General features: G+C 38.0%; 1 protein-coding gene across 7 annotated transcripts in view; it reads right to left on the minus strand.

Moving 5' to 3' along the window:
* The window catches only part of Gria4 (glutamate ionotropic receptor AMPA type subunit 4), a 394435-nt gene that overhangs the window by 54782 nt on the left and 325834 nt on the right, over window positions 1-13819 (minus strand). For all 7 annotated transcript variants that reach the window (XM_060368985.1, XM_060368979.1, XM_021644133.2 and 4 more), the window contains exon 14: window positions 9850-10097. In XM_060368985.1, coding sequence (XP_060224968.1) covers window positions 9850-10097 — 248 coding nt within the window. The remainder of the gene's footprint in view (window positions 1-9849; window positions 10098-13819) is intronic.

A 13819-nucleotide genomic window follows, 5' to 3' on the forward strand; every position in this document is an offset into this window, starting at 1 on the left:
CTGTCCCCATGAGACTTTCTCCCTGTCTTACAACTCAAAAAAGGTCCAGTTGGTTCTGACAGCCACGGCATGCTCCTTCCCAGCTGCCACGTTTGGATGGAGCGGGTTCCCACCACTTGGGATTTTGGAAGAGGCTGAGAATCCCTTGTATTTTTTCTTGATTGAACAAGTCAGATATGGAAGATTAGAATTCATTCTACATCTACATCTTTATGAGAACCAGCTTCAACCAGGGCAAAGTCTCTTCCGGACTTGTTACCTACCTCTGTGCAATTTCCTCGGCTAAATAGGAATTTATCCCAGTTTCCATCTAAATTTACATTTATGTGCAAACTAGTCATGTATGGATATTTTTCATATACCTTGGCATTATCCGTGTTGGCAAAACTGAGACAAGAGAAGAATTTAGAAATCTACTGTATTTTTCAGAGTAAACTGTGTTCATATTAAAGAAATCTTTTTTTTTTTTCTTTTCCCATAAGAGCACTGGAGAAAGGAGTCAGGAGACAGCTCTAGCCTCGTCTGGGGACTCTGGGAGAGCCACTTAACCCTTATTTACAGTGTTGTTCCTACAAATGAGAGTCAGAAGGAGTGCATTTGAAAAGAGTAACACCATGCTGTTGCTCTGAGCATCTCATTTTAGGAAGGCACTGGGCAAGGATTTTTAGTGCTTTAAACGAGCCAAATTTAAACACCTTTTTAAAGTGAGCAAATTAAACAGAAAATTAGATGAACAGATTACTTTGGTCAATGTAATACTGTCATTATTGTATTATTTAATAGAATGTAACTAACTGCTACGGGAGACAGTGGAAGGTCAGCTCCCCTTGCATGCTGCATTTTCCTGATCCAGCATCAAATATAAAGCAGGTACCGTCATAGTTCTCCAGGTACCTGCATTAAGTTCCCTTATGGAACTCTATTACAAAATTTTGTTTTTTATGTTAATGATTCTAGCAATTAAAAGAAAAAAAAAAGGGACTGGTGACAACACTTTTTTTTTTTTTTTTGAAGGCGCTAGCTGCAAATATCTGGAAAAAACAGAAGCCTGAGGGCTGGTGCTGGACCCTGATGAGTCTTAGTGAACTTTGGCCTCTGGGTCGTTTTAAACCTGTCTCTGTGCAGTAAGGCAGCATAGGAGAGGAAGCCATGTATGTCTGCATGCACTTCAAAAGTGAGTAGCTGTTAGTGTCTTGCTTATTCGGTTGAAACTCCAATTTAATTCTTATTCTTGTTAGCTGCTAAACAGTACTCAAGAAAAAGTCTCACTTTAACATTTTCTTTACAAAAACTTATCTGTTCTCAATTTATTCAGTTGAGTAGTCAAGAATAAAAAAGAAATGTAACCTAAATTAAATCTAGCTTTTTTCCCCCCATATAATAGCTATAGGACTGTGTGTGGCCAGTCAGATTTTAAAACCAAATTTCTCTAACATCTCATTATTGTAGACTGAAAGACAAGATTGAAGTGGGAATGATGGCTTCTTGCTTTCATTTCCCTTTTTTGTTGAGTTTTGTGCCATGAAAGACTTATGTTGAAATGGTGCCAAAAAGTTTTGGAAGTGAATTTCATTCTTTGTTTATATCTTCCTAGATTTTTAGATTCCCAGAAATTGTGGTATCTGTCCATGTAAAAGAAATGATGTTCAATTATAAAAAAGCATAAAAGATTGGCATTCAAATATTTTGCTAGACTACTCATCTTTTATTAAAATATTTTGATCAGTAGTTTGCTTGCTTCTCAGAAGGCGCATCTGAAGGTGTGGAAGAAAAGGTGGCTTTCTCGTCAGGTGTTGCTACGCTTGTGACACTATATGTCTGTAACAAAGGCATCTCAGATTCTGTTTCCTCCTTCTGAAACCAACAGCTAGAATTCTTTTTTGGGTGAGGAGAAAGCTTTAAAGTAAACGAACTCCAGTTTTCTTATTGTAAATTAAAGCACAATATAATTCTAAGTCAGAATAATTACTATCCTCTGTACTGTTCTGTAACAGCCAAACTATTTTATCTTCCCTTTCCTAAATGTGAAAGCATAAAACCCGTCCTGTTGGCTGATGCTATTTTCAGACAAAAGAAGTTGTTCCCATCTAGGTGGTGGATGGACGCTCTCTCATATGCTCTGTTGAAGCAGATTTTCACGTGTGCAGAAAACCAGTATTTACCTATGATCTTCTAAGTAGATGATTATCATCAGCATATAGCTACAGTAAAACATCATGGTGGAGGTTTTTATGCAAAGAATAGATTACATTTTTACAATATAGTAAACTTAAAGGCGGTGGTTCTCAACCTGTGGGCGGGCTGTGACCTTTTGAGGGGCTGAATGGCGTGGTCACAGGAGTCACCTAAGACCACTGGAAAACACAGACGTTCACATTGCAATCGATAACAGCAGTAAAATGACAGTTATGAAGTAGCAGCAAAAATAATTTTGTGGTTGGGGGTCACCACAACATGAAGAACCAAATTAAAGGGTCGCAGCATTAGGAAAGTTGAGAACCATTGCTTAAAGGCATCTTATGATATTACAGTAATGTTCACTTTACAATGTATTCCTCCAAGGCTTTAAATGGTATGTGGCACATGGACACGGCATTCTTTATCTTCCTAATTATTGCATAGGTAAAGAGCTTTATTCTACCTTCTCTTTTTCAGTTTCTCCCTAAGCTGTCTCTATTCTCTCAGGGAAGAGTGTTCTAGCCATAAGGGGGCAGGAATCTACTGCATATGGTTATATGGCTCCTCTTATTTTTTCCCTCCAGATTTGTAGAAATGTGATCCTGAGCAGCCTGATCTAAAGGGTCCAGTGCTCTTAAGTGCTGGGCCATCTTTCCAGCTCAGGGTGAGCTGCTTGTTATTGAAACAGTTTTCTGATTATAAATGCCAAGTGGGTTTTTCATCTATAGAAGTCATAGCCATATGCATTGAGTTGCTATGTGTAGGAAATTTTCCTGACAGTCTCTCCATCAAAGAGTTTTTTTTAAAGATACATTTACTTGTTATTTATACAGTATTCTGCCTGCACATATGCCTGCAAACCAGTAGAGGGCACCAGATCTCACTACAGATGGTTGTGAGCCACCATGTGGTTGCTGGGAATTGGACTCAGAACATTTGGAAGAACAGCCAGTGCTCTTAAACTCTGAGCCATCTCTCCAGCCCAAACAGTTATTTTTTAAGGCTTTTTAAAAAAGTCTTTATGAACCACTTTGTAGTCACTGTGAAAATCTGTTATAGAGAATTAAAAAAAAAAAACAAAAACAAAAAAACAAAACAAAAAAAAACAACAAAATCTTACACTGGAAAATTTAAACCTTGGTCTAGAGAATGCTGAGTACGAATTCAGTTCAATATTAAAGGAACAAACGGAAACATGACTGTGTTTCACTCAACTCTGTTTTGTTCATTTGAAAGCGTAAGAGTACAATGTTCTCACACACTAACCCCAGGCACACATTAACTTTTGCCTCTGATATTACTACCTCTTCATGCTGCTGTCACAGTGGCCCTTCCTGTGTTGGGGGTACAGTCACTTTATGCGTGTACACTCTGATTCACTCTGGCCAGGTACAGTGGAGGAAGCTGGAAGCTTCCGATGGCTAGGTTTTCTGGTTCAGGGTGCTTGTTCTTTCGCTGAGACTTGAATGAGAGAAACTTGTCCATGTATTTGGCCCAGATTAGCAAAGCCAGTCCAACACAAAAGCAGAAGCAGCAGGCCCAGGCCCACTGATATCTGCTGTTCATTTGTCTGCCTTCCAGTGTATTGGCTTCATATATTTCTTCACCTATCCTTCTGTTGGCAGATTTGTTTTTTGAAGCTGTGCTTTGCCTAGCCGGCTTTTCCTTTCTTATTGGAGTGTCTACCTTGTGCTATTTTCTAGTTTTTAGCTTTCTAAAACCCTCTGAGGGAATGTTTTCACTCCGGTCCCATTGTGAAGATTTGTAAAAAGGACTCATATCTGGCTTTTGTCTCCATTGAGAGGAAGAAGTGATTCGAATTCATAGAAGCTACCACACACTTACTTTGCTCTTCTGAATGCTCAAAATTTTCATCTTTCGTTATTATTATTGTTTTTTTATGACTCAGGGTCTCATATATCCCAGGCTGGCCTTACACTCCCTATTTTCTGAGGATGACTTTGAACTCTTGATCTTCTTGTTTCCACCTTCCATTTTTGGGATTATAGTTAAGCATCACCATGGCTGATTTTATTTTCTGTGAGACAAGTGCACGAATTGAAAGTTTAATAGTTTGAAATTTCCTTGAATATCAGAGCTGGGGTCTAGCTTATGTTTTCTTGTCAAATCAAGCTGCAAAAGCTTAGACTCCACAACTTTTATTCCAGAAAATAAAAGTTTCATTTTATTTCATATAGTTTCATTTTTGTTAACTATATCTTTCTTGACATAGTAGAAACTAAAAAAACCACAAAAATCCATACCCCTCAAAGTCACTAAAATATAACTTATAAGTGTACAGATAAAAATGGAAAAAAAAAACCCCACCAAACTAAACTTTAAATTTAGCAGCCTTTCAACTTTGTACTGAGTACTCAGGTGTCTGCAATGTGTCCCCAGAGTGAAAAACATACAAATCAGCTGGAAAAAACTCAGTTGGAAGCCAGTATCCATTTATAGAGTTATGTTTCAGAGGATTTGGATCAAATGAGAAGAAAAGTGAAAATGTGTCGTGCATGGTGTATTGTCCAGAAAAAGAGGGTTTGTCCCCTCTTCAAGGGAGCTATTATTTTTAGCCATTTTGAATTATAGAGAAGCTAAATTAAAGACTTTTGTTTCTGATATTTGTAGAAACTTCCCTGGTTTCTACAGCGCTCAAACATCTGGAAAACATCTGGAGTAGGAGTACATGGGTCCTACTGGGCCATCAATCTCTCCATGTAACATTGATGTGTTTACCATGTGCTATGTTAGTTTGTGAATGTAAAATAGTTGGTACTCCTACTAAGTACCAGCGTCACTACAGAAAACTGGAGAGCCTTCAAGTATGTCTGCACTGGAGGGACTTGCCTACTTCTGTGGCTCTGTGAATGCTGAAAGGTACAATCAATTTTTGCTCTGTTCATCTAATCCTTACTTGGATAACTTAATTCCATTCAAAACACAATGGGATCACAATGGCCTACTCTGTGGGAGCGTCTGTTCAAATGTCAACAAGGAATAAGGAGAATATGCACAAGCATCTTTTCCTATAATGCTTAATGTAAAATTGTGCACTTAAAGATCAAGCCAATGAAAATTCTGACATGGTGAAAAAGGGGCTCTTGAAACCCCACTCTTAGCTCAGGGGCTAGCGTCAGCACTAACAGAACTCAGGGGATATACTTATATAAAAGAGAACATTAGGAAGGATGCATGCTGGGAGGGTCCAGAAGGAACTGTGGGAAATACAAAGTGGATCTGATCAAAATACATTGTATACATGTATGAAATTTTGAAAAAAAATTAAGAAAATATTGAAGTAAATTGTATAATTATATAAGAATCTACTACATCTCATTTCCAGAAAACTTATATAAGCATTTATTCATTTAAGGCCAACTGAAACTCAGTAATGTTAATACCCATGATCACATTTCTATACTTTGAAGCTTTTATATTAAATACTAAAAGCTCACTTGTTTCTGACATAAAAAAGTTTCTCTCACACAGCATGCTGCGAACTCCGTTTCTCTAATCTTTTAAAATGCATCTGAGCTTATAATAAAGTATGCTTTCCTAACTTTACATTGTAAAGTGGCTCTACAGAATAACACATCTTTCACATACAAATTAGGATATTATTTTTCACAAATCTGCCCTGGGAAGAATGTGAAAGAAATGTAATTTGGTCCAAACATCCCAAGAGGCCAGTGGCTCTTGTACACACTGAAAGAGAAAGTCTAATAAAAAGATGGGGTTTTCTGCTTCCCTTTCTTAGTACCTAACCCCAACCTCACTGTGCTATGCTGCAGCTAGGAGGCTCCGAGGGCCCATTCCACAGGAACCATGATAGACCTCTTTTCTAAGGACTGGCTTCTGTTGCCATGAGCTCATGCAGCTGAGCATCTTAAAGTCCAACTGGGCTTTAATTTTTCCAGATTCACATACTGACACAAGTTCTCTCAGAGCTATTCTCTTTTGAAATATCCTCTTTTTCCTTTGGTGTCTGAAAAAAAAAACCAACCTATTTTAGACAAAGTTCCACAAACATCTTCAGAGAAGATAAATTTTATGTGGGAATTATTATGGTTAATAAAAGCATTGGAAACTATAGGATTTTAATTTGTCTTCAGATATTTGGACCAAGATGTAAGGGTCAGGAGAAAACTGCATATGAGACTCATTGGTTTATTTCTTGGTGCTATGTGAAGATGCTGGATAATAGTATTTTAAAATAAATAGTCTCACCTAAAAGCTACATAGTTTGACAATTTCTATTAACCAAATCAATCTAAACAGCTTTTAACGGGTATATATTTATCACATGGTAAAGTTGATAGCATAGTAATTAAAGTAGTATAGAGAATGTAGTAAAGTTGATGGCATTTTCAAAATAAAATATATAATGTTATTACAGTATAAATAATTACGGCCAATTGGTGTAAAAGGTATCTGAACCATGATACATTTATTGGTAATTGACATTAAAGTTAAAATAAATAAACTTCATCTTTCATCTAAACTTTCTATTTCATTATAATGCTTCCTGAAATACATATTTGCCAATCAAAGGAAAGTTTTCATTGTGAATTTGGGTAGCCCAGGTACTGAAAAATGGATGTGGAGGAGCCCATGGAATCCAGAGAGCTTAAACAGGAGTGTGCATGAAGCATCACTATATCTTGCCCTGTTGTAGAAATGGAAAATCTAGTTTCAGAGCCTTGTATAACTGAAAGTTTAATGTTTTAAGATTTGCATACATGTCCGGTATGCATACAATATTCTGAAATAAAATCTTTCTGAACAGGAAGGTCTGTTTATCACTGTCTGCCACTTGTACCAGGTGATCTGATTATTTTCATTACCTGGGTTTGTACCTAGGGGCTGCTGCTTGTAATTCAAGCTCTCAGCTCTTGAGATTACACCCCAGCTCCTATGGTGACATTTTTTAGACTAGTCACAGATGTACCCTCTGCAATGATCTTGCTTGTATTTGTTTTAAAGTTCACAGTAAAGAACAAAGTCATTACTGTCTACTCTGACTATATGACGCTCTGTTCCTCTTTTTTTGTGACATTTATTCTGTAGCATTTGAATAAATAGTAAGATGTGGAAGCTTAAAACTCCATATGAAAAGAATATGGCCAGCCACTTGCCAGCTTTATCTGGTTATGCTTACACAGAAGGAAAGATTATTGTTTTATTTTTCTAAAGATTCACATCGATTAGTGAATCAGAATTGCGAGGAATGCACATTTAATAACAATGACATTCACGTGTCTTACCAGAAGTAGAGAAATTACCAGATTAAAAGATATAGTTTCTATGGAAAAACAGACAAGTTTCTGCTAAATGACTAATACATATTTCATGGACACCTAATGATGGTGTGTCTTCTGGAGTTTGCTTTTCACGAATGCTTTTAATATGAATTTGTTTCTACAAATTAAATAATGTATGCAAAAATGTTTAATAGTTCAACACTGTATTGGTTTGTCTCTTGAAATAGAAGTCTTCTAAGAGAAGTAGATTAAGATATTCAGTTTAATAAACCTCTCTTGAATACATGGCTGGGGATGTGGGAGTAGAGATAGAGGGAAAGGTGAATGCTTTTGGCTTTCAGTATCTTTCCAGTGCTCTCAAAGACACGGACAAAATGGCTGTGGTTTTGGCCTGCAGGGGCCAGCTGGTTCAGGAAACTGTGGCATACAGAAAGCAAAATGCATAAACAAACTCCCCCATCCAGGAAGCTGAGCTTAACAATTGCCTCATTAACAAGATCTAGGCAAGGGCAGGAAAAGAGGGGGAAGCCAATCACTCATTATTATACAGTTCTAGACAGATGAAGCCCTTCAGCATTGCCCCAAACAATGCCTGTAGTGTCGATTTGACAAAGTGGCACATTTAAGAGGAAACTCTCTAGCCATCAATGGGAGGCAGACGCACCCGTATCTTAGGGCCAAATTCAGTTCCCGAAGCTTGACTTTATCAGAAGACACAAGACAGAGGACAAGGCAGCTATATCCACCGAGAATTAATTAAGAGGGGACAGCCAGTGAGTGTAATCAATAGGCTGACCGCAGATCTATATACTGACTGCAGTTGCTCTTACCTCTTCTATTTCTTATAAGTTCTTTACACTCAAGTGTTCTTGTGCTGCTACCTCTACAGAAGTTTATCTGATACCTGAATGGAAAGTACATACTTTTTATAACACATCACACAAGATATGTCAACAAAGTCTAAACATCCTGGTGGCACTTTAAGTTTCTAAGCGGATGAAAATCTTTTTAGTTAGGTTTTCCATCATGGGTAATTTATTAGTGTGATGCTTTCCCTGATTATGTTTTTAGGCTTATATGGGATGTTTGTTCAAGTAAACCAGAGATCAGAGCTGCCAGAATCCTACTCAAATTTATCTTTACTGACTACTTTTGGTAACTATTTCCTTTGGAAAGTTTCCCAATCACAGGATACCCTCCCCCCACATCACTGAGTTAACACAGCCCTTCCCAGTACCCGTACTTTTTTCTCAAATAGATATCTCAACCCTTGCCCAACCCAACACACCCAAGTACATTGCCAATGAAAACAACTACAGAACACTGATGTTGCTTTCATTGTGGCTGGGCAATAGTACAATTCTCATTACCTTCGGTTTTCAATGGCTTACCAGAGACATCACTTCTCAAGACCAGGTTCTTGGTTAAGCCCTTAAGCAAGGACTGTGATTTCCTCTTGAATCTGTGCTTTGTGCTTCTCTCCTAAGCAGCTCTGTGACCAGAGTGATCTGTCAGTTATGACTTGCTCTAGCCCCAGTAGGTTCAAAGCAGCCTTTATTATTTAAAGGAAATAGGAAATTCTGCCTCCTGGGTGTAAACATGAATTTTCTATGTTGAGAACCAAAAGGATGCAAAGGGCAGATGTGCCCAGTATTTCCGTAACAGTGAAAGGCTCCTTTTTAACCCAGGAAATGTTTTTCTTGTGAGCCACTTGGCAGAGTCTATCTATAAATATTTGTGAGTCATATTTGATCTAACTTTACAGATCTTACTTACACCACACTCCCTTTAAAATATATGGGAGTGTGACCTAAGTAAGCTCCATAAAGCCAGCACCTAGTCTTTGCTCTAGGTCTGGATTTTTAGAAGTAGATGTGATTTCAACAGTACCAATACAATCTCAACATGGTCTGAAATAAAATGATGCCATACTAAATGAAACACTGAGATGGAAAAAGAAAATCTCTTCTGGAAGAAGTGGATGTGTTCTTACTCAGAGCCGGTAGGTAACCAGGGACAAGGGTTAAACACAATGATTAAATGCAGAATCACTATTGACACAAAGGCAGCAGGCAGCATCAATTTTGGTGGGCAAAACAACAGAAAAAGTTGATGAGCTCTAGAAAAACACAACACCTGTGATTTAGGCCCACTGCAAGGAGCTAGTGTTCAACCACTTTGGTTTTTATATGGCCTTCAAAGATCAATGTCAAATGTAATAATTTTAGAATCGAAATGAAAAAAAAATTTACCTGATTGTTGATCAAAAAGAATGAAATGGAGAAAAAGAAAACAAACAAACAAACATACTATGTTCACACACAAAGTAAAAGAACTCTTTCAGGGACATCAGGGAAGGTGGAATACTATAACAATGCATGGTCTATTGTTATACTATTCCACCCACCTTAATGAGGAACCCTTGGGCGTTGCTACACCGTAGCCTTTGGAATCCAGGTTTCCTCCCACTTTCATCGTGTCACAGGGCTTCCGCTGCTCAATGTATTCATTCATCGTGGATTCCAGGAGAAAGGCAAATTTGCCCTTGGACTTGCGGACTCGAGCCACGCCCTCAGCTGTAGTCCTAGTGAACACAGACGGCTCTGCTGATCGCATGTAGGTCCACATCTTTTCATACACTGCTATTTTTGATCTCTGGAGGAAATGTAAATAAAATTAAATATAGGAAAGAAGGGAACAGCATGTTAACATAGACAGAAGCAAGGGTTATGTGAGTCTTTTAGTGTCACTCATTCCATTATTTGTTATTTAGTTTGCCTGGCAGAAACCTAAGCCTTTAGAAATGGAAAAGTTTTAAAACTCTTTAGAAAAGCAGCCAACTGCCAGACATCTATGGGGATGATTAAAAAAGCATGTGCAGCTCGCCATGATGATTGTTACACTGTACTGGTTCACTGAATATTGTTGTTGACATTACTAAAGGTAGACAGACGGTGCTGAAAAACATTGAACCTCAAAGTTCCATGTTCTATACAGTCATGATGAAGCTGAAGAGGACCAGGTCAGACCTGAGTTTTGCTTCTGTAAAACTCTTCACAGCTCTACATTTGAGTTGTAGTGGAGTTACTATATGTGTGTGTATTTTTGTTTTTGCTTTTTATGCCTCAAAAGTTCAGTTTACACCACTTCAGCTCTTGAACATTCAAGGGAGAGAAGGTAAGCTCTGTACTTTTCAAACAAGTGCCCACTGAACAATATTCAAGCTCCAGATGACTCACACAGCTTGAGGTTGAATCTAAAAAAAAAATCAACAAATAGGACACCACACTGGGCTTTAAAGAGAAGTGATTTCAGCTTTCATGCTTCATTTTGAATGTCACTCATTCTAACCACATGATTCTCGCCAAAAACCTCATTTATTTTTATAAATTACTTCTACCTTTATTTCCCTTACTACTTACTTACATCTTTTTTGGATTTTAAGTTTAAATTTTAGTTAATTGTTATTACTATTACTGTGTGTGTGTTGAGTGTGTGTGTGTGTGTGTGTGTGTGTGTGTGTGTGTATTCAGGGGTGTAGTGCCAGCCTGTATGTGTGGAGGTCAGATGATAGCTTTGGAAGTCAATTGTCTTCTTCCATGGGTTCTGGATATCAAACTCAGCTTTGAGGCTTTTGCAGCAAGCACTTAACACTGCTGAGCTATCCCAACAATTCCCCCAAAAGATTTTTATATGTTAAAAAAATAGACACTCGAACTCAACTGTTTCCAAAAGACATCTTTGGAAGGACAGAAGAGTGCCAGCTCGTGTTCTTTGTTGTTTGATAACTCACTAACACATACCAAGACTCATTTCTGCATTTGTTTCTTGATAAAGAATGTGCAAAAATGAAAAAAAGATGAACGATTTTCACACTTGGAAAATATCTTACAGTATAGAGAGTATGGTGTGTACGTGTGTGTGTGTGTGTGTGTGTATGGTTGTGAATTCATGAACATGATAGTGAGTCAGAGGTCAACTTTGGGTGTCTTTGTTCAGGTCCTATCCACCATGTTTTTTGAGTCAGGTTCTCTCATTGACCTGGCAGGCTGATTTGACTGGCCAGTATGTCCCAAGTATCTGCTTGCCATGCCTTTCCTGTGGGATTACAAACATTATGGTCAACTTTTTATGTGGGTTTTGGGTATCAAAGTCAGGTCTTCATAATCGCATGGCCAACACTTTACCAATTCAATTGTCTCTGTAGCTCCATGTTGAAAAAAAAATAATACAAGAAAAGTGCTAATTACTTGGTAGTTTTTCCATTATATCTAAACACAACATCGAAAGAATTTGACAGTTAGCAAAAACAAACAGTGGAATGGGGAACAATTAGGATTAAAAATTTTTAGACCATTGATATTTTTTGGAGGTCTACTTTTTTTCATTTCGTGTATGTGTGTTTATGGTGTATATGTATGTGTATGCATGTTACCATGTATGTGGGGACATGTGTGTGAATGGATATGCCCTTGAGTATACAGGCATGTGGCAGCCTGAGATTGATATTGGGAATCAAACTCAATTGATCATCCACTTCATTCATTGAGGTAGGGTGTTTCAGTTAAAGCCAGAATCTTGCCAGCTAGTTTTCTCTGGGGAATCTCCTGTCTCCATCTTCCAAGAAGTTGGAGTTTCAGGTTGGCCACCTACAATTTAGGTAAGTTCAGGAGATCTAACTACTGAGAGACCTGCCTAGCCCTGAAAATCTACTTTTATACTACTAAGATGATAAAAAAATTATTGCTGCATTCATTCTCTTTAAAATTTAGAAAAAAGGATAAATCCATACAGTGTCAGTGATTACTTTAGGAAGTCTAAGCAGAGCTCTGAAGGGTAAACCCAGTGGGAAGAGATCAAAGGGCAGATGAAATTATATTGATGGACAAATGCTCGGCCTGTCTTGTCATTGTGGCAATGTTTAGAAATGTTGACTCTGAATGAAAGGGAATAACTTGGTCCAGATCACATGCATGGACAGAGCCTGAGGGAAGTCAAAGGCAGAGAGCTAGAAATAGCAGCCCTGCCTGCGATCATTTGGTGCTGCAAGCATGTCTGTTAATGTTTCTAGAAAAGCAGGTATTTATATATTTGATGAGATGGGCTGAAATGAGGACATTCTGCAGTCCCAGCAAGCTAATAAACACAACAGTCATGAACATTCTAGTCCCTAGACCTTTTAACAGTAGAATCGACTTAAAAATCAGGCATGGGAAGTAGAGGTGCTCAAGGTAATGAGTAAAGATCATATAGAAGTCATTTTTAAAATTAGAAATGTCAGATCTGCTTGTTTCATTGTTAGTGTGCAACAATGCCTGAGAAACCATTTGATATAGAGCATTAATGTATTAGTTTAAACAATCTTTAGAATTTTAATAATGCTGTGCTCATTCCTCACATGTGAAGCAGTCTGTATACATGCCTTTAATAGAAAATGTAAATATCGATCCTAATGGATATTTAGTTGCTTTCTTTCTGCTAGTGGTGTAGGCCGCAGGGCCCTTGTTCTGGGGGAGGTTTCATCTGTGTCTTGTTTGATAATATTTTAAACCCTGAGTTTGTAATCTGCTTCATTTATTCTTTCATCTTGCTGATGACTAAAATAGGCATGAGATTCGATTTGCGCTGAAGGGAAAATCAGTGTGTCTGGGTCAGATATGCAGCATGACTGTCATCAGTGACATGTAGGATGCCTTTCAAATACATCATGTGTATGTTTAACAAGGTACGCAGCACATTTAGTATAGCACATTTCATAATGAGGTGAAGACAAGGCAAATGCATAGATAATTTCTATCCGATTCGTGGCCAAGTTGTTCTTGCAGCTGGTAGCATCAGTGCTTTTTTTTTCTTTTTCTTTTTTTTCCAGGGCTTTCTTATGAAGTGCTGTGTGGGGGTCACTCACTGCCTGAGGTGGCTGAGCAGAGCTGACAGATGTGCCATTACTGTGTACCTACAAGAAAGCATTTCTGACGTGTATAAAAATACCCTTCACATCCTGTTTCTTCAGCTCATCAAGCAAAGGGTTTCTTTAAACCAGGTCACCAAGAATGGAATGCAGGGAGGCAAGTAGAGTAGGAAACCAGTGTTGTTTTTATCAGAATACCCAAATGTAAACATTCCTGAAAGAGCTCTGCCTGAGAAAATTACTTCGTTGTCCTTTAGCGTTTGGAGTGTTATGCAAAAATAAATACCTGCACTTACAAAAAAATCTTCCTATTTTGAAACTGAAGTCGAGCAAAAGAGAAAGGAGAGTCTGGATGGGAGATGGTGCTTGAAAAGGAAGACTTAAACTACGAAAGTGGCTTCCCACATTCCCATATGTCTTATTAACAATATAGTCTCTTATCTGCCACACCAGTTTTCAGAATAAGGGC

The sequence above is a fragment of the Meriones unguiculatus genome, chromosome 1 (assembly GCF_030254825.1).
Source record: "Meriones unguiculatus strain TT.TT164.6M chromosome 1, Bangor_MerUng_6.1, whole genome shotgun sequence".
In the NCBI taxonomy this organism is placed as follows: domain Eukaryota; kingdom Metazoa; phylum Chordata; class Mammalia; order Rodentia; family Muridae; genus Meriones; species Meriones unguiculatus.